This window comes from Neoarius graeffei, chromosome 19, assembly GCF_027579695.1.
Source record: "Neoarius graeffei isolate fNeoGra1 chromosome 19, fNeoGra1.pri, whole genome shotgun sequence".
Lineage (NCBI taxonomy): Eukaryota > Metazoa > Chordata > Actinopteri > Siluriformes > Ariidae > Neoarius > Neoarius graeffei.
The window spans coordinates 26,805,223-26,832,238 of NC_083587.1; the positions used below are offsets into that span (position 1 = coordinate 26,805,223).

General features: G+C 40.8%; 1 protein-coding gene across 1 annotated transcript in view; it reads right to left on the reverse strand.

The window, feature by feature from the left end:
* Positions 1-1,937: 1,937 nt before the first annotated feature.
* The window catches only part of panx1a (pannexin 1a), a 36,277-nt gene continuing 11,198 nt past the window's right edge, over positions 1,938-27,016 (reverse strand). The window contains exons 2-6 of the mRNA XM_060899926.1: positions 25,213-25,337; positions 11,417-11,607; positions 6,040-6,541; positions 4,293-4,458; positions 1,938-4,034 (exon numbers count right to left, since the gene is read on the reverse strand). Of these exons, the coding sequence (XP_060755909.1) occupies positions 3,958-4,034; positions 4,293-4,458; positions 6,040-6,541; positions 11,417-11,607; positions 25,213-25,337 (1,061 nt within the window). The 3' untranslated portion in view covers positions 1,938-3,957. The remainder of the gene's footprint in view (positions 4,035-4,292; positions 4,459-6,039; positions 6,542-11,416; positions 11,608-25,212; positions 25,338-27,016) is intronic.

Below are 27,016 nucleotides of genomic sequence, written 5' to 3' on the forward strand. Positions count from 1 at the left end.
ATAAAAACGGAATGCAATGATGTGGAAGTTTCAAAATTCCATATTTTATTCAGAATAGAACATAGATGACATATCAAATGTTTAAACTGAGAAAATGTATCATTTAAAGAGAAAAATTAGGTGATTTTAAATTTCATGACAACACCACATCTCAAAAAAGTTGGGACAAGGCCATGTTTACCACTGTGAGACATCCCCTTTTCTCTTTCCAACAATCTGTAAACATCTGGGGACTGAGGAGACAAGTTGCTCAAGTTTAGGGATAGGAATGTTAACCCATTCTTGTCTAATGTAGGATTCTAGTTGCTCAACTGTCTTAGGTCTTTTTTGTCGTATCTTCCGTTTTATGATGCGCCAAATGTTTTCTATGGGTGAAAGATCTGGACTGCAGGCTGGCCAGTTCAGTACCCGGACCCTTCTTCTACGCAGCCATGATGCTGTAATTGGTGCAGTATGTGGTTTGGCATTGTCATGTTGGAAAATGCAAGGTCTTCCCTGAAAGAGACGTCGTCTGGATGGGAACCTTCTCCTCTTTAGTCCGAATGACACGGCGTCCCTGATTTCCATAAAGAACTTCAAATTTTGATTCGTCTGACCACAGTCCATTTTAAATGAGCCTTGGCCCAGAGAAGACGTCTGCACTTCTGGATCATGTTTAGATACGGCTTCTTCTTTGAACTATAGAGTTTTAGCTGGCAACGGCGGATGGCACGGTGAATTGTGTTCACAGATAATGTTCTCTGGAAATATTCCTGAGCCCATTTTGTGATTTCCAATACAGAAGCATGCCTGTATGTGATGCAGTGCCGTCTAAGGGCCTGAAGATCACGGGCACCCAGTATGGTTTTCCGGCCTTGACCCTTATGCACAGAGATTCTTCCAGATTCTCTGAATCTTTTGATATTATGCACTGTAGATGATGATATGTTCAAACTCTGCAATTTTACACTGTCGAAGTCCTTTCTGATATTGCTCCACTATTTGTCGGCGCAGAATTAGGGGGATTGGTGATCCTCTTCCCATCTTTACTTCTGAGAGCCGCTGCCACTCCAAGATGCTCTTTTTATACCCAGTCATGTTAATGACCTATTGCCAATTGACCTCATGAGTTGCAATTTGGTCCTCCAGCTGTTCCTTTTTTGTACCTTTAACTTTTCCAGCCTCTTATTGCCCCTGTCCCAACTTTTTTGAGATGTGTTGCTGTCATGAAATTTCAAATGAGCCAATATTTGGCATGAAATTTCAAAATCTCACTTTCGACATTTGATATGTTGTCCATGTTCTCTTGTGAATACAATATCAGTTTTTGAGATTTGTAAATTACTGCATTCCGTTTTTATTTACAATTTGTACTTTGTCCCAACTTTTTTGGAATCGGGGTGGTAAAGGGTTCACAAACTTTCAAGCACCACTCTATACTGTAAGGGGCTACATTTATTTGCACCGTACCTCCAGTTCTCTTTGCAGAACAATCCTCACTGACTACATCTCCCCAAGACCCATTCCTGTTTTCTTGTTTAGTGCAGAGAGATCTCTGGATTATTTTTGTAAGAATTTAATGGATTTCAGTTTCGATATCGTCTCAGTTTCAAATTTCATTTGGACTCTAGCTTAACTTGGCTTTGGCACCCTTAAGACTCAGTCTTGACTTGATCTTGGCCTTGTACGTGACAATGACAGTCAGGATATAGCCTTATAGTGTAAGCCCCAAAGCTTTTACGAGATCTGTAGCATCCACTACACATTAGAGAAGCCAAATCTGAACAGCTCGTTGAAGCATGTTTTCTCTTTTGCGGCAGCTTAAATGAAGTTGACTGGGTTGTCTTATTTCAGAGTTTGTGGGTTGGTAGGCGCACCACATACCCAAATGTAAAACAAAAGTGCAAAAGTGAGTCCCTTTGAGCATCCTCAGGCAGTCTGAAAAATGCACAGCAGTGTAAAAAGACAACTTTTATTACAAAAAAAAAAAAGATGACTCCTGCATCTTTTGTGGTTAAAAAACAAACCCATGCATACATAAGCATTCGTAAAAACAAAAAAACCCACACAAATATGGCCACAGTTGGCAGCAAATGTAATCCAATACATTCAAATTCTGTCCAGTTCTCATTATTGTAACCCATAATCAGTACAGTCACACATGAAACTAGAGATCAAATATTAATCCATACAGATTACTATAATTGCAATTTACCTCATACTGGTTTATGGTACCGTGAAGTGTTATCTGCTATACAGAACTGCAATGAACAAAACCAACAAGATAAACAGTTCATTTCAAAAGATACTCTAAAAATGGATTGTATTAAGAGACAGCACAGAGCATCAGTGCATGGCCGGAGTCTGACATTTTACATGCTCATAATCTGAATGAACAGCACAAACACCGTTTTTATTTATTTTATACCAATATGGATAATGAGAGGAAAAAGAAGTATGAATAAGTATGAACAACAACCATGTACAAGATCACCATTTTTGCCTCAACAGTTTTGATGAACAACTAAGTTTTAAGTGCAAGCCTCTTAAAAAGAGATGTGAATTTCTGGCATATAAAATAAGACTGCAAGACATGAATGTGTCTCATAAAGATATTTACAGGAGCTCTACGCTGAAGATTCACATAGTACATTTTTACAATATGAAATTTTGTCAAGTCAGTACACCTGTTGTCGATTAATGTTGTGTGTGTTTTGGCAGTGGCAGGATAGAAAAGAAGAAAAAGAGAGCAAAGAGAGGATCTCTCCCGACCAGTGTGCGTGCATTTCTAAATATAATAGAAATCTGATCTCAGAAATATCAGTCAATAAACATTACCTCAATTCAGTTTGCATTACACTTTCCCAGTAGTAGCCTAGCACTTTGCTCACTTTCAATATGGCTCACTGAGGCTCCAAAACAAAAAACAGCAGGCTAATATTAGAAGCAAAAAACAAACACCAAAACAAGAAAAAAAACCAAACAATATTCAAGGTCTAGAAAACACAAACACTAAAATCTCCCAAAACAAACTAGTTGATAAATTGGTTCTTCTCATGGCGACAGGGCGAGGAACTAGAGAGTTACTGAAAACCATGTGAGGCAGCAGGGGTGTGGCCAAGCGGCGGTTTGTGAATGGAGGGCAGGGCCAGGGAAGGCGAGTGGCAAAGTCAGTACACCTGTTGTCGATTAATGTTGTGTGTGTTTTGGCAGTGGCAGGATAGAAAAGAAGAAAGAGAGCAAAGAGAGAGGATCTCTCCCGACCAGTGTGCGTGCATACGGTTGTGTGGTGTGTGAGGGGAGAGAGAAGAGAACAAACGAGCAGTAAAGCTGAAAAGCAACCAAGAAAGTCTCAGAAAAAGTCTGTTAACATCAGTTCCCGCCTGCTGCGCTTCAGTTTTCCACCCACATCAGGGACACACTGTACTACCCCATGATACTGGGTTGTTTAGTAATCATATTGTGAAGTCCTAAATACTATGAAATTCAGTTTAACATGATTTCTTTCAAAAAAAAAAAAGAATAAATAAATAAAACCATATTAAAAGGAGTTAAAGGACCACCAATATAAAATTTCTAGCATCATTAACTCAAAACTCATCTCTATTCCCAAATAACCTGCGCAGGAACTAATCTGTAGGTCAGTTTTGCAGGTCTAGATAAGATAAACAGTGTACCATTATGCATCATTAACATGCTTGGCATACACACACACACACACACACACACCTCATTCACACAGTTGTATAGCATCACTACTTTATTTATATAAAAAAAAAAAAAAAAAAAAGGAGGTAAACATAGCAACAACAACCATGACAAGATCACGTCATACAAATCTTTTGAGAAGACTGCATTTCCGAATTCCACACACGAGCACAGACACAAATTATCATATTTAGTGCTTTGAAATCTCAGACATCTCATTTGCCCACATCACCATCACGTGACACTGGAGCACCGTGTGACACTGGAGCATCATGCGACTCTCTGGCGCACAGCTGTGTTGTCTGGAGACGTCCTGACTTGGTCCACAATCAGCAGAGGAGAGGCTTCTGGAGAATCAACCACACAAACAAACACTCGGTCATGCGGATCAAACACTCACGCACACAAAAGCATGTGTACAGACAGACAGGGTAAGTGGGGCAGACTGGATGAGTCATTGAACAAGCTATAGTTTGACTTCATGTAAATCCGAGATGTAAACTCTGTGGTCTAAATCCTTTGGTGTCGCTTGAATAATTCACTCATCTGACGATGAAACATTTGGAATGCGTCACCATAACAGCCACGCCCACTTCATCCCTCACCTTTTATCTCTACACAGTTTCTCCCAGTCTTCTCTGCATTTGCATCCCTCTGCGAGATCTTCTGCAGTTTCCCATCCACCATGTCTGTTTTAACCTGACCCATAGCCTGCAGCAGGACCAGGGTGTCAAACTGCACGTCTCCAGACTCCTTCAGGAGCTCTAATATCTAGACACACACACACACACACACACCATCAGTCGATAGGGTGGGAATCTTTAGGGACCTACAATAAGATTTGATTTTGATTCACAGTGTCAAAGTTACTATAAACTCTTTATTCCTACACAATTTTTCCCTCCATCATCATAAAATGAAGGCTGTCAGAACAAATGTTGAGCAACATCACTACAAGTAAATTAATGCTTGACAAAACCAGATGCTTGAGTCACACGTAGTCCAATGTTATATTAAGGATTATTCTATTCACAATCACTGGATGAGAGCAATCGCATGCTTGGATTGGCTACTCTACTGCTAGGATATATCAGCTCATATACTGTGAGTAAAGAAAAACAAAATGGCGGCGCGTGTTGCTGAACTAACAGAGGACGAAATAAAAACTCTACTCGAAAACAAAACCCCACAAAATGCAAAAAAGCAGCAACAAAGTATAGAATAAATATTTGATGGTAAAAATGTATTTTTCACAAATTATTATTATAGCATTTTTCACAAATTGCTACCGTCAGTTTGTTTACATTCTAAGTGGAAATTATTTTGTCAGACGTTTTGCATAAAAGTTTATTTATCGAATTTGCATGCATAAATAAATAAATACACTCCGTTTCTCAAAATCTGCTGAACGTAGATATAAAAATAGCCTCAATGAGGCTGGAGCTCATACTGGCCAACCCGCCAAAAATCGTAAATATGACCAGTAGCACCACCATCTTGACAACTTGTATGCACATCCACCTGGGGAACACTGTATGGGAGTTTGATCGAAATCCAATTAATCCTGTAGGAGGAGCAGTGATTTTTGTAAATTGTGGATAGACAACACGTGATTGCATAAGCTCATCTGGGCTGGCCTGCAGCTGGATGAGCTAATAAAACAGTTATTCCACTCAATCTCCTCGTAGGTGGCTTATAGACAACTCAGCATGCATGTACAACTCAATTTCGTGGAATAACTTAAATATAAAAAAAATTAGGCTATAATTGTCACGTCTAAAGGAATCGGACAGCTTTAGGCTATAAAATTGTCATTTTCTAAGAAATCAAAACAAGTCTAGCTAATAAAATTGGAAATTCCAAAGGAACCCAACAGCTGTCACCTACACAACTAATTATTTTTAGGGAATGTGATAGCCCTAGCCAATACTGGTTATTTTTCAGGCATTTTTTTTTAATCATTATTACCTCCGCCAAGGAGGTTATGTTTTCGGTAGCGTTGGTTTGTTTGTTGGTTTGTCTGTTAGCAACATTACAGAAAAAGTTATGAATGGATTGCTCTGAAATTTTTTCCAGAGGTGTGACTGGGCACAAGTAACAATCCATTAAATTTTGGCAGTGATCTGGATCCCAGAATTTTTTAATGGATTCTTGGCGGAGGTCTGCGCTCTCCGAGTGCTTTTCTAGGTGGTAATAAATATCAATTCATTAAAAAAAAACCCAGACAACTTTTCAGAATAGGCCTATATAAAAGTCCAGTACTGCATCAATAAAGAATCGTTCATGAGACAGTCCATCATGAAGACACTCTTATTATCTTACATACATAAACAAACCACCATATGGACGCACCTTCAGGAACTTGTAGCTTTTCAGTTCACTCAGGTTCTCTTCCAGAAACAGCAGGTACAACGCCAGATCATCCCAAGCTTTAGGTCCAAACTCCATCACCCCAAGCGTGGGCAGCATCTCGTAAGGTTTCAGGAAATCAGCTGAGCTCCTCAGAGGAACCAGCATGGCGTATGCACATGTGGGTGCTAGCAGCAAGTACACAGTAAGGTTGATGTAACTGAGGAGCTGGAACACACCTACAGCTACTAGCTTGCACTGCAGGGCTCCAGGCACGGACGAGTCGTTAAACAATAAACCTGAGCGGATATTACACTGAAACTCATCCGTTACAGACAGCCGAATGTAGTAACACAGGTAGATGCAGGCCAGGACCAGAGCCAAGAAGGTGAAGACTCGGCACAGCAGATAGCGCAGCAGCAGGCTGCAGGAGAAACGTTTGGTCTTCAGATACTGTTCCATCAACGGGTACTTAAAACTGGTGTCTGTCAGGTCTGGCATAGAGCTGTAGAAGACGACAACACATTTTTTTCCCCAGATCACCTATATCATATTGGCCTAAATCACAATCTACAATTATTTTTGGCATGTTGTATGTATGTATGTATGTATGTGCGTTCCCCACCCCTCCAAGTTACTGAACAGAGCAATCAAACTATACTTGAAAACAAATCAAGCATGAATACTGTATTTAAAAATGTCTCCACAAGTGCAATAAATGGAAAGGTGATTGACAGGCGAATAAACACCTGTATACATGTTTAAATACCGAACACTTTAGCAGAATTGTTTTGACATTTTTATTAAACATTTTCAAAATAAAAGTGCTTCATGTTTCACAGTTTTGGTTTCTATTGTGCTTTTCTCCGTGTATAGAGGATGTGCAGTCACGTGACCCGTCCGTGTTTATTCCGCCATATTGGACAGCTTCAGGATTGTTTACCTTGTGTGAGCGTAATGGATCCAGGGAGTAATCCCCAAGAAAATTCGGAAAATACCCCATCTACATCGCACGATTACTTGTCTAAGTTTGTTCAGCATCTTGAAGGTGACGTGAGGCAGCATTACATGGAAAAGTGTTCCAGGTTGGGGATTGCAGATCCGTACAACTTGCCGCAATCCTTGTTCAGGGAAATTCGGAGGTGCGGTGCCGGCGATTTGCCCGATCTGGCCTACCACGACATTTACAATTTTCTCGTTAATCGTGAATCGTGTTACACTGGCAAAGTCCTCAAAGCTTACAAGAGCCTGGAAGCTTATAAATATTTTGTTGCGGGATGGATATCTCAACTATACCTCTGGAAGGTTCCGAAGAAGGAAATCTACTTGATAACCTCACGGGCAAGTGGCATTAAGACGTTTATCATAAAGAGACTATGCAGGACGTTTTATTGCTTATTTAGTAATTTTAATACAGAATTTACTCTGATGAAATTATTCAGACACTCCAACGGCCCCCCCTCCCCCCCCCCCCCAAAAAAAAAAAAATCGGATCTGCGCGATTCAGCCGTGAAAAAAGCGCATCCGCCGTTTGCATCCCTGTTTAAACTCATAGGTTAACTGACTTTAACCGGCTAATGAGGTTCGGTGGTCGGTCAAGATTTTTTTTTTTAGTTTTCGCCATCCCTACTATGGATTGGCCTTTCAAAGGCATATATGAGCCAAAAAGATAAAACATTGTCATAGACTAGGCCAGGGTAGTAGGGCTAGGCATAGCCATTTTAAACGTTAGAGACTGTCTAGTTTCTAAGTATGCAGTTATCATTCAATCCGAAAATCAACTTAACAGATGTACTAGGAGTATTGAATTAGAAGATTACACCTACCTGATATGAAGTGTTCACTACAAATTCGGCTGGTAGAACTGGGGTACCAGTTTTCTCTTCGCACAGCGGACACCCATTTTGCGCGTCTCTCCTCGTCTGCGGGGAATCTATAAAATGACAGGCCCTCCTTTTGGCCCTGTCTATTGGTACAACCAAATGCTGAACAAGATATAACCGTTCTCGAAAGATCTACTCCCACACACTTGATAATTAGAATGGGTTCATCTAAGTTCTATGCGCGACCTTGCCGTCCAAAATGGCGGATAAAGAAATATCACGTGACCTCGTGACGTCACGTGCACGCTCTCTATAGGGGCCTTTCGCATGACGTCACTGTAAATGCGGATTTGTTTATCTGGCCATGTTGCCGGGTAAGCTTTGTGTTTGACAACAACCGGCACAAGTGTACGCGAGTGATTGTGAGCCCAGTTCAGTAAACATCTACAGATAAACTTGTAGAAGTTACAGCTAAAAGAACAATGCCAGAGACCTGCAATGCTTTTGGATGTAATAACAGAGATAATGGAGATAAGCCTGTTTTAACTTTTCACTGCATTCCAGCGAGCCCAGAAAGACAAGAAAAATGGCAAGCTGCAGCTAAACAGGAAGACTGGATACCACCAAAACATTCCCGTGTATGTGGAGAACATTTTATATCAGGTTAGTATGAAAGCTCCCTGCAATGTTAAAATGTAGAGCTGGATGTGATGTATTTTATTAGACCTAATATTTGGTGAGACAAGCAGCATGTTTGTTATGTACCGATAATGTAGATAAGGCTCAACACCATAAAATATCCCTCGATCTCAGCCCTGGCTTGTTTATTACCGTTAGAAGTCCATGTTTAAGCTTACCTTTGTCATAATAAGGCATTTTTCTTTATCAGGAATTTCCCATAACATTCTGGCACAAAGCCTGCCTTGAAATATTGGTAGGCCTTTAGCATCTCCGGTGTGTTTAGACTAGGGTTGGGCGGTATTACGGTAAGAAGGTATCCCGAGGTATCCAAAAGTACCAACGGTATCGGTCTCATTACCGTCATTTTAAAAAAATATATAATATCTAAATAAATATGGAGTACATGAGGTCATAATATAAAATAATAAATTGAAGATCATCCCGAATAACTGTGTGATCGTATTTTCACTAATTCTATCAATTTCCTAAAGAAGTTCTCATCGCGTGCAGGGTTGTTTATGTCGTTACCATGGCAACCCTGCGGACATTTGGAGTCTGACAGAGAGCTTCGCAAGAGACTGAGACCGCGGTTGAAAGATGGCAAGTCAAGATAACGAGTTAGTGGCAAAAAAAATACAACATCGGCAGTGTGGCAGTATTTTGGTTTCAAACCAAACGAAAAGGAAGAAGAAACTACTGAAGAAACGGAAGAAAACATCATAGCGTAAACGGTTAGGTTTCTGGTGGGAATTAGCAATGCTCTTGCTATCTTTATTGGGTGTGTTAAACCGTATGGATTTAAGTGGAATAATTGTAAGGAGTTATGTGATCAAGACAACGTTTTAAGCAAGGTAAGGCCATTTGATTATTAATTTCCCCGCCATGGCATGACGTGGGCCCATATGATTTTGCCTTGTGCAGCTATCACGCATTTGAATTAGGTTCGCCTCATTTGCGCTGAAGAATATGGTTTATCGCGCAGTCTAAACGGACTTGGGTGTTGGTTGATTCTTTTTCTTTTCTTTTTTTTTTTATTTCCCATGCTTGAAAGGGTATGATCCTGCTCATCGTGTACTTTTTTTGATGGAGCAGGTGAAATAGTGCTGCAAATGGCGTTTCAACGCAGACATGTGTAAACGACAGTTGAATGCTATTTTCAAGATGAAGGAAGAGTTGCGTGATGCTTTGAAATATCTCTTAATCCATTCATCAATGCACAAAATTCGCTTTGCTGCTTAATCCATACCACAATGCACATAATTCGCTATGCGGCTTTTAAATAGTACATTTGAGGCATAGGCGCAGGTCTGGACAAGGTCCGCCGGTATAGGCGCACGTTACACAGTAGCCCGAAACAAAATATTTTTTTCTCGGTAATACCGTATACCCCGGGAAAACACAGAGACAGTTTAAAGGTATCAAAATTTGGATACCGCCCAACCCTAGTTTAGACGTCCCAAATATTAAATAGTTCAGGATGTCGTAGTGTCCCAAATCCGGTAGCTGGTTTTCTGAACACTTTTCAAGTGGAATAACTACATTTGTGGGTAAATTAAGAAGCCGCCGCCTTTATTTTTGTCACATGTACACTCAAGCACAGCAAAATTCCTCCTCTGCATTTAATCCATCTGAAGTGGTGAACGAACATACACACTGTGTGTGCAGAATAAATAAATACGTTTGTGGATAAATTATATGGATCTGTGATGCCTGCATGTTTCAGCTTTTGGATGTAACACGATCTGCTGGTATAAAATACATTTTTAATTGTTTCAGAGAGATTGTACTGATTGCAGTTGTCTCAATTTTCATTATTAACTGTCGCAGCTATGTTTCTTTCTTTGCCCGGCAATATGGTGGACGATGCGTGAAAAACCAAATCTGTGGCGTCAGTGAAAGGCCACTATAAATGCGGAATGGCAGTTTTAGAAAAATATTTGTGATTTGGCAAGTCACAATGAGGACCAACTTTTTTTTTTTTAAAGTTGCTTAAAACACTCATTTTTCAACAGTTTTGATGGGTATGAGATTGCTGACCAAGAAAAGTCTCTTTACCGGCACTTACTTCCTATTTTAAATGCATTTGTTTTCTTCTGCCCCAATTTAGGCTCCAGTGCTCGGACACTCACGTGCGCTCACCACATTACCTGGATTTCTTTGGGATGCTTTCTTGTTGGTTTAACAAATTTGTCATATTTTCCTCAATCTGCCAATCCTGCTTTTGCATATTTTGTAAACAACCACTGTTTGTGTTGTGTCTGTGGTGGAAAATCCAGCAGTTCCACATAACTGATGTTGAAATATTTTTCAACACTAACTTCTCTGTTTAGTGACACGGTAACACAGCTGACAAAAATCGAGACGGGTTGCCTGCCTACTCTTCGCTGTTTGGTATCGGTTTGTTCTGACACCTTTAAAATAGAGCCCCTGGCAATGCTCTACAGGCACCAGTTTTGTGAACTACTGCACCACATCTGTATTGCTCTCATTATCTGCTACTGTGAAGTGTATGAATCTTTCACCCCTGCCATTTCAGTTGCATCACGCACCAATAAATAGGTGTCACTCAAATGTCAAGCTAACATCTGTTTTTGCCTGGTGGTAAGTCTCCCTCCAAATTTCAGCTTGTTAAAGGTAACCGCTGTCTCATTTCCTTGCCTTGTATTATTCGGTCTTGTAAAAGACTGCACTTCAGTTGCACGTCAAACAAATTTAAATGAATAATCTGAGCTTGTAATCCTTCTGCAGAGAAAACATGCAGGTAGATTTCTCTATAACTCAGTAAAGTGCAGGCAAGTGCTCAACCACAAATCTGCGGTTTTAGCAAACTAGGTAGTGTGTGGTGTGTCCCTGTACGAGATGATGACTGTGTATACCTCTGTGTGTCGAGGTATGTGGAGTTGCTGTGGATATGTTTGGCCAGTTTGATGGCTCTGTTGTAAGAGCGGTCCAGCTCGTCCATGATGAAGGTCAAATCAGAGGAGAGACCAGGAGTCACAGCGAATCGCCAAAACAAGGCTGGGACGTACACTAGTGTGGCTACGAATAAGAGGATGTAGGGGAAAAACTTCAGGCAAGAGGGAAAGAGAGAGAGGGGGGAAAAAAAAAGAAGATTTCATTAATTAAGGTCTAAAGGAGCTTTTTTAATTACACAGCAGCAATAAATGTACTGATTTTTTTTAAATATTTATGCATTCTTAGGTGTATTGTTTTTCTTCAAATTCCATAAGTCACCAAAAGCCACATGCATTTTCTAAATGTCTGGTTCTTGGGTGGGTGGGGTAAATAACACTTTCATATATTTTTTAAATGATGCAATATGCTTTAAAGTTTTTCTGTAAAAAAGAAAATAAATAAATAAATAAATAAATAAATAAATATGTATCACTTTGGAAGGAGTCTCCAGTGTAAGTGATGAGCTGTTTAATAACAGCAAGAGAGATGGAAAAAAAAAAAGGAGTCTGGTGCTGCTATAACAAATGAGAATGATATTCTGTGTACGTTCCATGATTTTAACTAGAACTATAAATGGATTAACAAAAAGCCACACACATGCATAAAAGTAGCAATGGCAGGCCATTTTTAAATCTAGTTGTGATCAAGGAGTGTGGCATATCAAAAGAAACAGTATGAAGTTCTGAATTCCAAACTGGTTTTATTCCCCCGCCCCAGGTTAAATAGAACAGACGTTACAGCTATTTTAAATTTTCAATGTTTTGACATTTAAATCCCCCTCATCAGCTTTATTTGGCTGCTTCCAGCAATATACATCCATCTTGAGAAAGTAAAGTCAAGCACCTTCAGGAGCAATTCTTGTGCCCAAAACATTTATCAATTGCTCCGAGTTTAAAAATGACCTTTTGCACCAGTATTTTTTTTAAATTTATTTTGAAACTTAATTGCATTATTTGCATAGGGAGATGGCATAAACTACTCAAATCAATTTCAACAACTGAGCAATGGCATGACCAGAACTGCTGATTGTAGGTACTTTGCTGGCCATCGTACCGAATCATTCAAACCCAACTGAAGATCATTAAGGATAATAATCTACATAGATTCCTTTTAAAGTATTAAATCTGTCTTCTCTGACTATATTCTCTTCTCTACAACTCCCCTAATTGGCATACGAACACCCCTTATTGCATGCAATGGCACAAGGCAAAAGGTGGCAGCGCAGTTCCACATGTTATTTTTCAGAGGGCAGCGCTCAAAAGCGCTATGGATTACATGTTTCTAATCAAATGTGACTTCTTCAAAACTATATGATTAACATCCCTGAACCTTCTCTTTCTTTCTCTATCTTCCAGAAATCAATATTTTAATTGTTTTCTATAGAAGTATACGCATCTATTGGCCGTGACTAGAACTTTCGCTGTCTCTCCTTCCTTCCCTTCCCGCGCCATATGGCACATCGGGCGGCGCTGATCTCCGTTTCTGTAGCCCTCGGCCTCTCGCCTATTACATAGCTAAGGTTACAGTGGGGGGGCTAGTCCTCTGGTAACCACGAGAGTTTAACTCCGCTGTCTCTGGCCAGCTTCAGGTTTGACCGAAATTACCACGAAAAGGCCCACCAGGGGTCATGATTGTTCCTGACCTCTGGTATCGATTTCAGCCAGTGCCGACCAATAGAAAGTGAGCTAGAGTCCAACATCACAGGGGTGCACTGCAAAAAATAAAAATCTTAGGAAGTTTGTCTATTTTCAAGTCAAAACATCTAGCCACCCTTATTATAAGACATAATTGACCAACAAGCAAAACCTCATTTAGCTAGAAAGGCTAGTTTTTAGACAGTCCATCTTAAAACCTTGTATAGACAAAATGTCTTGAAAAAGTCTTATTTGGAGCACCTTTGAAAATAAAACACGTTTTTTTTTTTTTTAAACAAGTACGTACATTTTGGACATTTGTCAAATGCAGTTCATCTTGTTTCAAGAAAAAAAAAGTATGCTTGTTTTGGGAATAAATGAACTTTACTGAAATCTTTGAATCTTTCATTATAATTCATACATTTCAAAACATATACTCTAGACCACACAAGTGCCTTCAAAAAGGCTATGAGTGAGTGGAGGGTGTTTTAGTGAGGTCTTTTTGGAATGCTGCGAGTTAAGTTCAGTGTTTTTTTTGTTTGTTTGTGCCTGATCTTGTAAACCCCTCGTACACATGAATAGTCAGTGCCCCCAAAATGCACTGTTGCTTTGGCGTTGTGTAAGCACTGCAAGTCAAAATGCGTAGACTTTTTTTTTTTCGTGCCTGAGGTCCTGGGGAAGTGGAATCTTAAAGTGCTGATGACACGTTTTTGACATCTTTGGTGATGTTTTATAACAAAAAGTAATTCCTGATGATCCATATATTAATTCACGAAGGTGCCTATTTTACAAGTTATGATGATAAACGCGGCTATTTGGGCAAATTTGACGGGGCTGCAGCACCCAGGAGACGAAGGAGGAGGAGGAGCTATATGACGTCAGCGAAAGAACCTTCCTCCTCACTTACCAGTTTGTTGTTGATGCGACAGGTGTTCAGTTTATCATTATTAGTATTTTTATTAGACATTATTATACATTATTATATATATAGTTATTATGCCTTCGTGTTGTGTTGCCGGCTTTTGCTCCAAAACCCACAAGGATGGGGTAAGTTTATTCAAGTTTCCCAGAGATCCTGAGCTGCATGCGAAGTGGGTGAAGCAAGTCAGGCGCACTCGTGACAAGTGGGAGCCCTCACCAACATCCGTCCTGTGCTCTGAACACTTCGATTTGGATTGTTTTGACACCCTTCCCAGCTTAAAAGAATCTCTTGGGTGTTCAGTTCAGCACAAACGTGTGTTACTACCATCAGCAGTGCCTACACAGTGTTGCCAGATTGGGAGGTTTCCCACCCAGTTGGGCGGTTTCAAGTGCATTTTGGTGGGTTTTGAACATATTTTGGGCTGGAAAACGTCAGCAGTATCTATTGCCAGTACTGTTGCCAGATACTGCTGAAGTTTTCCAGCCCAAAATATGTTCAAAACCCACCAAAATGCACTTGAAACCGCACAACTGGGCGGGAAACCTCCCAATCTGGCAACACTGCCAGTATTCCGGAGCGGGTCTACTAGTAGCTATGCCGGATCCAAAGACAGTCCTCCTGTCAGAACATGTGTTGTGAAATGACATAAGATAAAGGTACGTAGAGCTATAGATTCTACATGATAATCATAAATGTAATCATAAAGTCGGCGTGATATCAGTCATGAATTTGCTTGTGAAAGCTTGCGGCTTTCATGTAACTGCCGCCTAGCAACGAGAGGCAAAGGGTAAAGAGGGTAGGCTATCAGATTCTATTCGGAAGAGATCAACACAATTCTAGACTCCCAGAAGAGGAAGAGCTAGCACTAGAGTTCACCAGCGTTTTCATGCGCCATTTCCATTGAGTAGAACCAGAGTAGAACAGCCAGTGAACTGCAGCATGTTCTTCCGCTGATGTCACAACATGGCCGCGAGCCACGGACCCAGTTTTCTTGCGCTGTGCAATTAAAAGTTGGATATTCGCATAACAACAGCTTCTTTTCACGTAATTATAACAGAAATCTAACGTTTGCCATGTTGTATAGTTTATTTAAGAAATTGCATAGAGTCATGTTCGTGTCATCAGCCCTTTAAGAGATGTTTTAATGTTGAAATGGGAAAAAAAAATAAAATAAACTTGATGCAATGCTACACGTGTCGTCAACTTGATTCAAGATAGTCTCTGGTCTCATATCTAGAGTATTTTACTAACTACAGGTCACAAAAGGAGAATCTTTTAAGCTAGCAATGCTTAGTTGTAGAATTTAACAATCCTAATATTAGTATATTTATCTTAAATTCAGTTTTTACTGCTAAGACTTTGTCATGAATTTAAGTGAAATACCCTTAAAATGAAATAAATAAAAATGACTTGAATGGCTAAATGTAAGAAGTACGATCTTGTTATAAGAACTATTTTGAGTTAATCAGATCTCGCATAATAAGTTCCCCAATCTTATTTTGGAATTATTTCATCTAAAAACAGGTTAGATTTTTCATCTTACTTTAAGAAATCTTACCAAGTCAAATTTGACCAGTTCCATTGGCAGATTGATTTCACCTGATTCACCAAATATGCTTTGTTTTAATCTTTTATTTCTTATTTTTGAAAGGCCATTTTTTGCAGTGGGGTACGTCATTGGCTTTTGACCAAAATCCAACATGGCTGCACCCAGCGGTTTCACGGTCAACATTCAGAAAAAAAGAAAGAAAGATCGCTGTGTCAAAAGTAATCAGTATCCTGCAAATCTGAGTGCATATTCTGAAAATTCATTTTTTTCCTATAAAATACCCAACTCTTGTGAAGCTGAATGTACTTTTTATGTTGGTATGCGGCGATCGAAAATTTGCAATTTACTATGCAAACGGACAGGAGCTTCCCGCACGGCAAGCGCTGCTGGCATTACTACTAAAAGAAATAAAACACTTGCTCTTCTTGGAAAATAATCTACCTTAGGGTGTCCTGACTTATTATATACCATATTTAGTATCATATCTCTACATTTTGGTTAAAAACTCTAAACTTCATCACCCCCATGTGTACATGAGCCTGGCCGCCTCTAAAACTTCAAAAAAACGCGACAACTGAACGTTTCTATATTGGATGTAGAAATGTGTCTGTTATTCATCACTCTTGGTGAAATTCAAACAAATTACAATACTGTGTTGTTGCGCACGGCTTCTCCTGATAATTGTGAGAGCTATCAAAGGGGTGGGCCTTGTAACCAACTGCCAATCAGGGAAATGGTAATGAACATGACCGACATCTCAAACATATCAGCGCCAGTCAGTCTTAGAGTGCTCAAGTAGTGTCCAGTACCCAAATCCATCACACCACCAATATAGCTTGTTATATCACTCCAATTGGTTCACTCCGTGTGATATCAGATGCAGATATTGCAGCACTGTCTCAGATTTTGCAAAATATCTCTGTTCAGATCCTATGTATTCATATTTTTCAGTTCATGATACATTAATTTCTATAGCCTCAAAAACACCTTATCTGGGAAGTCATGTTTGGGCATTCAGGGGCTTCAAAGTTTGGGAGAATAGCAGGGTACAAATAATTTACAGCAGGGTGCAAAATGGTAAAATGTCTGCCAGCGGCAGACATAATGCATGCGATGGATGGATGGATGGACGGACGGACGGACTTTTCATGGGGCGGGATGGTTTGGAACAGGCCATCTAAAATTGGGATAACATTTACCCGGGACGGGTATTTGAGGCGGGTCGTCTAGCTTAAGCTTGATTAGCGTAGTTACGCACGCCAGTGTTTCCCACAGAAATTTTGGAGACTATGGGGGCAAGCCATGGGGGAGGCGCGGGGGTTGTTTAAAATTGAGTGATATGTTAAATATTAAGTTATTACTGAAAAACTATTGATTAAAAAAAAAAACAGACTGAGAAATGGTCCTATAAACAACTTTACCAATATAAAAGATTAGCAGGACTACAAACATGCAGAAAAATAGGCTTTACTTATCCAAATGCTCCTGTTGGTTCAAAAGTTAAAGTGCATAGAACCTCACAGCACAACATGAAGTTACCTTAAAATATAATATAAATGCCTCAGCTTTCATGTAAGAAAAAAAAACTATTAATACTAGTACTGTGTGCAGGCAGTCTCTCCTGAAGACTAAATTAAACAATAATTATAAACTAATAAAATAAATGGCTCAGGCTTCATAGAAGAAAAAAAACAATTGGAACAGAATCTCACAGTACGATACTGAAGCTGCCTAAACAATGGAAAATAAAATATCATTTTGGCAAAAACGTTGGCAACCATTAATTTCTTGTATTAAGTAAAAAAATACGTTGCCAGATACAGCTGACGTTTTACAGCCCAAAATATGTTCAAAACCCGTCAAAATGCACTTAAAACCGCCCAATGTGGCAACACAGGCGGCAGTAATGGCTGCACTCATGTCGAGGATGTAAACACAATCTGGCAACACAGGCGGCAGTAATGGCTGCACTCATGTCGAGGATGTAAACACAGTTGACGCGGCAACGGACATACATGACATAGTGGATGTAATTTATGTTCACAACTTTTTTTGCTGTCAGAAATATTTAATATTAAATTTTGTGACTCGACTGACAATAGCCGGCGGCATAACAAGCCATAGCCGGCAATTTGCCGCCGGTGACCGGCTACTTTTGAGACCGCTGGGCATTAATATCCTGACAAGTACTGTCCCTAGCCTCGCTAAACTTTACAGGATGGAAGACGAACCAGCTTCCTGGATCCCAAAACCATAAAAAGCCTGTACACTGCATGCCATTTTAGTTTAAAAGGCCGTATATTTGGGAGTGATATTAAGGGTACTGCAAACCCACGTTTTAGCACCTGTATGATCATATTTTTTTTCCTGCAAATACAATCTTTTAGTAATTTTGTGCCAATATGTGAGGTCTCAGGTCACCAATGGACATGAAGATATTATGAATAAAATAAGGTGTGGTAGCATGTTTCAATCATTTTTATCAGACTAAAAGGATATGCCGGGTATAATAGCTAGCAGAAACATAAGAATGTACATGAAAATTGTTTGATGCATGGTTATTAAGGGTACACAGTGTCAAGGCCCTTCTGTTTTTCCTTCATACAAAGACAAATTTTAGACAGAGCAGAAAAACATTCTTTCAGGAATACTTTTTTTTGCCTCGATATCTCCATGAATAATGAATGTGTGCATCACAGGGATTGCAAGAAATAAAGGAAACATTTTTGCAGTATCTTCATTGGAATAGAGGGCATTTGAGATGGGAATTGTGTCTCTGGTATTTTGATATTGGTATAAGGAGGAATAAATGGGATCATAAATGGCCCCCTCAAGCTCCAGTAGGAAAATCTAAACATGTTTCCACATAAAAGGTTGGAGGAGTTTATATTTTTAATTTAACAGTGTGCGTGTTACAAAGCCGTATATAGAATTTGCTACATTGCACATCATTTCCAATAAACTCTTATTTCCTTTTGTAATGTGATATAAAGTTTAACCACACCTTTGAACATAGCATCTATCAGACTCAGTGCCTTTTTCTATAACGAGGCCCAGACACTGCAGCCTGCATTAATGACCTATAGTAAAAATTAACCTGCATTTTTTTTTTTTACTCCAATCAATATTTCAGACACAAATGTTCCATAATATATACAAGACCCTGCTTCTTATTATGGATTTTTTTTTTGCCAAAACAATGACCAACTGTGTGTATTTATCTACGAAAGGAACATGGAAGGACATTGGACACTAAACGACCATACATTAAGCTATTTCCACATTCCTACTTGCTACCCCGATGAAATTATGCTATGAAAATAACCGAAAAATTATATCATACTTTTAGTTATAGCCACCACAATATCTTAATTCTCTACCATTAGTGGTCAAGACCTCAAATATTGGAACAAAAGTTTATATTCGAAGAAGGAAAAAAAAATTTTTTTTTGACACCATACGAGGGGGGGTAAGAACCCCAATATCACTCCTGTTTAAGAACTGTGCACTTTTTCCCCTCAAATCTAGAACCTTATAGAATCTCAACAGGTACACACGACAAACTTTTTATGGCTCAGTCATATGAACAGCATGTTTATCTTCCATCTTACAAGGCTTGCTGAGGTTCGGTAAGGAATAATACTCCAAGATATTAATGCCCAAACATGGCTTCTCAGAGATACATTTTTGAGTGTGTGAAAATTAGTTTGTTTTTTTTATAATAATAATAATAATCATCATCATCAACGGCGGCACAGTGGTGTAGTGGTTAGCACCGTCGCCTCACAGCAAGAAGGTCTGGGTTCGAGCCCCATGGCCGGCGAGGGCCTTTCTGTGCGGAGTTTGCATGTTCTCCCCGTGTCTGCGTGGGTTTCCTCCGGGTGCTCCGGTTTCCCCCACGGTCCAAAGACATGCAGGTTAGGTTAACTGGTGACTCTAAATTGACCGTAGGTGTGAATGTGAGTGTGAATGGTTGTCTGTGTCTATGTGTCAGCCCTGTGATGACCTGGCGACTTGTCCAGGGTGTACCCCGCCTTTCGCCCGTAGTCAGCTGGGATAGGCTCCAGCTTGCCTGCAACCCTGTAGAACAGGATAAAGCGGCTAGAGATAATGAGATGAGATAATCATCATCAACGGCAGCACAGTGGTGTAGTGGTTAGCACCATCACCTCACAGCAAGAAGGTCTGGGTTCGAGCCCCATGGCCGGCGAGGGCCTTTCTGTGCGGAGTTTGCATGTTCTCCCCGTGTCCGCGTGGGTTTCCTCCGGGTGCGCCGGTTTCCCCCACAGTCCAAAGACATGCAGGTTAGGTTAACTGGTGACTCTAAATTGACCATAGGTGTGAATGGTTGTTTGTCTCTATGTGTCAGCTCTGTGATGACCTGGCGACTTGTCCAGGGTGTACCCCGCCTCTCACCCATCGTCAGCTGGGATAGGCTCCAGCTTACCCGCAACCCTGCACAGGATAAGTGGTTACGGATAATGGATGGATCATCAATACTGGAACATTGGGAAGCCATGGCCTAAAGGTTAGAGAAGCAGCTTTGGGACCAAAAGGTCACTGGTTCAATTCCCTGGACCAGCCAGAATGGTTGAAGTGCCTTGAGCAAGGCACCAAACCTCAAACTGGTGTACCCCAGGCTGCTCTGGGTATGTTGTAGGTTGCTCTGGAGAGCATCTGCTAAATACCTGTAATGTATTGTAATGAACTGAACAAAAATATTTTACAGGCTTTAGGTTTATTCAGGGATGAGAGTGGGTGGTCATCAAAAAAGCAGAAAACAAGATGGCGCCCGAAGCCAACCGGGGTGGGGGGGTGGGGGGGTCTGGGAGGGATACCCCCCAGGAAAATTTTCGAAAAATAAGGCCTTACAAACCACTTGTCCTGCAATCTGAGCTGTAGTAGATAAAAAAATATATATATCTGTTGTCTTTTTTATATATTTACATGAAAATATGTATCAAATCAACAGGAGTATTGTTTGAATTCAAAATAAAGTCACATTCTACATTCAAGGGTATGGTTATAATTCATGATAAAAAAAAATGACAAACTAAATTCACATTAAACTTAAGTTCTATTAATTATCAAAATGTTCATATATTAAATAAAATTTCTTAGGGTGACTGACCTTTTCTCCCCATGTCCTCATTAGCTGCATATGATTTCTTCAAGTCTTTTGAAATATTTGTTTTCAAAACTGTCAGCATTAATTCAGATTTACTGACTATCATATACATGTTCAATGTATTAAATCAAACGAATGCTAAGTTTATGGGATAATGTCTATGTACACTTTATGCAATTATTTATAGTTCACAGTCACTTCTCATTTTCATTTGATCATTTCGACGACTTCTTCAGCTTTTTGGCCAAAGACAAAAGCTCGTCAGTCCTCTCTGTTTTTTTATACCAGAATCGATTTCACGTACCTTCGCTTCGTCTAGCTTGTCAATTGTATTCGGCATTTTGAGTAAAAAAGCCGATACGAACGAGAAACGTATTTTTGAAGAGCAGCGACGATGAACATGTGCAAGTTTCGATAAAATAGAACGGATGTGGGTACTTTTGTAAGAACTGTTATGATTGGCTAGCATGCTTTCGCCAGCGATGTTTTGGCCAATTACATTGTAGATAACACACGAGACTTAGCGAGACTAAAGATGGCGAAAATGTAAACACGCAACATCGTCGTAGGAATGAATTACGCTTGAGTATCCAGGGCCTGAATTTGGGCGCGGGATTGCGGGTATCGCGCATATTTTTTTTAAAATTCCCGCACCTTTAACGATTCTAACGCAAGAGATTCCCGCACACATTACTGCACTGCCTGACAACGTCAATCTAATAATGGATCAGTCTGAATGCGCGACTACCTTCTGTTCTCAAGGTTACTTGAATTGAACCCTCCTTTTACTGACTGACCCACCTCTCCCCCCGTAGCCTACTCAGAAAAAAAACAAAACAAAAAAAAAAACAGCAGACACAGACAGTTCACACACATGCACACACAGACAGATACAGCGCACGCACTCTTCCTCTCTCGGACTTTAGCTGTAAAACAAACATGGACCGCTGGCTAAAACGTACAAGTGCAGTGGCAGAAGTTTCCCCTGCTAAGAGGAAAACTCCTGAATCCGATGGTGGTAATAGCAGTGTGAGCGATACCGTTGAGAATACACAGGACGAGACAGCTAACGTTAACGTCGACGTTGCAAAGGGGATTAGATCAGAGCATGGCTATAAGAAAAAAGTATTTACAAGGAAAAGCAAAGGACACTGATGCTGACAAAAGGGATGACCACTAGGAGAAAGAGTAGGAAAACCTACATATGTACAAGAATCCTGCACTCAGCAAAGATGAATTGTTCAGTGTTGAGAACAATTTGATTTTTTTTTAATTAAAGATGGCATATGACACAGGAGACAGGGCTATATGGTATAAGAGAATCCTGAAAAGTCAACAAAGACTTGTCATGTTAACGTTCTATATGTGGACTGAAACAGTTTGTAAATTCATTCAGTGTTAAGAACAGTTTGATAGTGTTTTCTTATTTTAATTGTAGACATTAAACAGAGGACAGGGATGATCAGATCAAACATGAGAATAGAAAAGTGATATAAAAGTTGATAAAAAAAAGATATAAAAAAATGTTATAAAAGGAAAAAGCAAAGGTCACTGATTAAAGAGATGGTCACTAAAAGAAGAGACAAATAACACAAACAGTTAAGAGAATCCTGAAAAGTCAGCAGACTGGTTTAAGTTATGGCCCTTTTCCACTACCCTTTTTCAGCTCACTTCAGCTCGCTTCAGCCCGACACGGCTCGCGTTTCGACTACCAAAAAACAGCACGACTCAGCTCGCTTCAGCCCTGCTTAGCCCCTAAAACTCGCACGGTTTTGGAGTGGGGCTGAAGTGAGCCAAACCGTGCCGAGTGAGGCTGGGGGCGTGAGCAGACACTCCCCTGTGCACTGATTGGTGAGGAGGAGTGTCCTCACATGCCCACACACGCCCCGCGAGCACGCTGGGATCTGTAAACACCGCAAACCCGGAAGAAGGAGAATTACGAATTACGAGAATTATGAAGCCTTATGCGCCTCGCCTCATCTATACGCTCTTGCCAGGATCTGTTGGCGTTATCGGTGACAACAAGCCACAGCACCAAGACCAGCAACACTAACGACTCCATGTCCTCCATGTTTATTGTTTACTATTCGGGTCATGAGACTACCGCTTAAAAGCTCACTGATGTCACTGTTTGCGCTGCTTAACGACATCACGTAACGTCCACCCACTTTCGCTAACTCCACCCAATGTGTCCACCCACTTCCAGCCAGCACGGTTCAGCGCGGTTGTAGTCGAAATGCAACTCCAACAGCCCCACTCAGCTCGACTCAGCATGGCACGGCTCAGCCCAACTCAGCCGCGTTTGTGGTGGAAAAGCGGCACAAGAGTTTAAGTTAGACTTGTTGTGTCAATAAATTCACTGAGTGCTATTAAGAACAGACTGATTTTTTTTTTCTTTTTTTATAATTAAACAAAGCAGTGACACTTAAAGAATAGTGCATGAAGATGAGGAAGAAGCAGCTGTGTAAAGCAACACTAAGGAGGTTGTAAAATTAACTTAACTAAAAGGCACACAACCTTCCAAACTCTTCCTAGAGCCTTACTCGCACTGCTAGAAAAAGGCTATTGAGGTATTTCACCCAGGTGACCAAGTCACGTGATGCTGCCATTTTGGACGGCAAGAATCAGTTTGAATGCGAGGAAGGCGACAAACGAAAAACATAAAAGAAAAAGGAGCCAGATGCAGAAAACACCTTCACTATCCAGCGATGTAGGGCATTTACAGGGCGAGCAGAGGGAGAGGTATTTGCAAAAATTGAGGTTAGCAGGCTTAGAGAACGACGTTTACCTGCTTCCACCAGGATTGTTCACTGACGTACGGAAGTACACGAAGCCCTCGTCTTTACCTGACTTCGGCCCACATGATCTGTATACCTATGTCGTTAAAAACCCATCGCCATACACAGGTATTGATCTGAAAGCGTATAAGAGTTTGGATGCCTACAAATATTTTGTGTCAGGCTGGGTAACATGCCTACATCAGCGGGTCGTCCCTGGAGCCGGTGGTCGCCATCTTATTACAGCTAAGGTTTGTTCACATTTTCATTTACTTTCGGTCCTCAGGATAAACAAAATGTTATTAAATGTCATTGAAATAACTTCTTAATCTGTTGAGACATGGCCCGTTATAAATTTGCTGTTACCAGGCAATGACCAAGAACTGTATTATTAGGGTCGGTGTCTGTGTTGTAGCAGTGTATTAGCAACTAGCTGTTAGCACTAGCTAATGTCAACAACATCATAGCTGGTATGTTACTGTAGCAATGTTTACGTTCAGTCATTTGGATGACTGTTAAAACCTTTCAGTCTCAAGTTTTTCCTTTACTGGATTTACTAGTTTACTGAGCTAGCGTGCTCGGGCAAGCTGGGAGCTAGTGCGCGCTAGCCTGCCGGCGGGCTAGCTCAGTAAACTAGTAAATCCAGTAAAGGAAAAACTTGAGACTGAAAGGTTTTAACAGTCATCCAAATGACTGAACGTAAACATTGCTACAGTAACATACCAGCTACTGTTGTTGACATTAGCTAGCTTGACGTTCAAAATGGCGGACACCGGGGCGTCACGTGACCCTGTGACGTCAGGTGAAATACCTCAATTGGTGTGTGATGGCATAATACAGTCAGTCAGCAATGTCATGTCAAGGATCGCTTTCATTTTGTGGTGGTTTTCTACCCTCCACCCGAAACTGAACAGTCCATATCTTAGACGGCTGGTGGGAATAATACTTGCATCTATCCACCCTTTGTCTGACAATGCTATCCAAATTTGGAGATCTCAAAATGAAAAGTCTACTAAAAAGGATACCTCAAATGGTGACAAAAGGTTACATACTGTAGAGATCTTCAATCTGAGTAGTGGCAGAAGGTAAGACCTCAGCCATTTAAGCCCACAAGTAGCGTTCCCCGCAAACTATATAAATCCCCCCCATTCTGAAAAATGAAATTCAGGCCCTGGTATCAGGAAGGAACATACCCCAACCCCCCTCAATAAATGGAAAAAAAAAAAAAGTAATAATAATAATAAAAAAAAAAAATATATATATATATATATATATATATATATATATATATATATATATATATATATATATACACACACACACACATACTCAACAGATTTGGCATAATATAAAAAGGTCGATTTCTACTCAGAAAAAGTGGAAATCCGCCGAAAAGCAGAAAACTCTCATCCCTGTTTATTATATAGACAAACTCTGAACAAAATTTGAGACTGGGCTGTAACCCCATATTCCTGGATTCTGTCTGATTTGACATGGAATGATCCGACTGGTAAATACATAAGTTAAGTTAAAGCTCATTTAATCGATCCAGCTTTGGAAGTCATTTGATACTCTTGCTTACACACACACACACACACACACACTTGAATATGTGACACTTGTGTGTCTCCTGTTTTAAAAACTACCAGCCCATGAGAGAGAGACAGACAGAGACAAGTGTTTGAGCAAGCTGTGTTAATCAAGTACCTTATGCATCGAGAGTGGAAGTCCCCCCGTGTCCTGTTTCCGTACATCTGCCCAGCAGTAGGCGTCCACAAACGCAGCCTGCCGCCAGGAAAAGTTCATGGGAGAGAAACAGCTGATCTGAGTACCTGAGAAAGAAGAAACATGACACTTAGGCTAATTTCAGCCACATGTTTACACGACTGAGGCCAAGTTTACATTAGACCGTATCTGTCTCGTTTTCTTCGCAGATGCACTGTCCGTTTACATTAAACCGCCTGGAAACGCCGGGAAATGGGAATCCGCCAGGGTCCACGTATTCAATCCAGATCGTGTCTGGTCCGGTGCTGTGTAAACACTGAGGATACGCGGATACGCTGTGCTGAGCTCTAGCTGGCGTCGTCATTGGACAACGTCACTGTGACATCCACCTTCCTGATTCGCTGGCGTTGGTCATGTGACGCGACTGCTGAAAAACAGTGCAGACTTCCGCCTTGTATCACCTTTCATTAAAGAGTATAAAAGTATGAAAATACTGCAAATACTGATGCAAATACTGCCCATTGTGTAGTTATGATTGTCTTTAGGCTTGCCATCCTTCCACTTGCAAGTGGTAAGTGACGCGCATACCCGATATGCACTGGGATCACACACACAGCGGCTCAGTCCCGAATCACTGCTCGTGCGCTTCACTCGCGCGCTGTGTGAGCTGCGCAGGGCCGGAGTGCGCATCCTCCAGAGGGCACTCGCTGTTCAGGGCGGAGTGATTTGGAGCGCAGGATGCCTGCGGAGCCGAGCGTATCCGTGTATTGGCGTTGCTGTGTGCACGCGAATCGTGTATTGGCGTTGCTGTGTGCACGCGAATCGTTTTAAAAACGTTAATCTGATGATCCGCTGATACGGTCTAATGTAAACCCCACCTGAGTTACATCTCTCAACTAGAACATCAACCCTGTCATAAAATCATCTTACAAAACACTTTCCTGAAATATCACAGACTTTTTTTTTAAAGCATTGCATGTTATTGCTGCTTCCTGTACTAACCGCCCTCTATCTGGGCTTTGAAACTGGTGAATTTGAGTCACTCATCTCATCTCATTATCTCTAGCCGCTTTATCCTTCTACAGGGTCGCAGGCAAGCTGGAGCCTATCCCAGCTGACTACGGGCGAAAGGCGGGGTACACCCTGGACAAGTCGCCAGGTCATCGCAGGGCTGACACATAGACACAGACAACCATTCACACTCACATTCACACCTACGGTCAATTTAGAGTCACCAGTTAACCTAACCTGCATGTCTTTGGACTGTGGGGGAAACCGGAGCACCCGGAGGAAACCCACGCGGACACGGGGAGAACATGCAAACTCCACACAGAAAGGCCCTCGCCGGCCCCGGGGCTCGAACCCAGGACCTTCTTGCTGTGAGGCGACAGCGCTAACCACTACACCACCGTGCCGCCCATTTGAGTCACTCATTTGCAATTAAAATATCAGGAGAGTCTGCATGTGATTTGCCGCAGGGACTCTGGAGATAGTTTAAAAGGAGGCACATATGAAATAAACATCTTGTACTGAACAGAAGCATATCATTTATCAAGTTTAAAGAATTATACATTATACTCCTTTGGCACAATAACATTGCTGTTACTTTTTTCAGCTTATTATGTAACTCCAGCTGGTCACAAATCTCACACACACACACACACACAAGGAAGTAAAATGATATCAGAAGAGATTAACAGTAATCCGACTGCACAGCGCGAGTAAGGATGTACCTTTTAACCGTCAAAAAACCCAGCTGTAACTGACTTACAGTCCGTACTGCAGA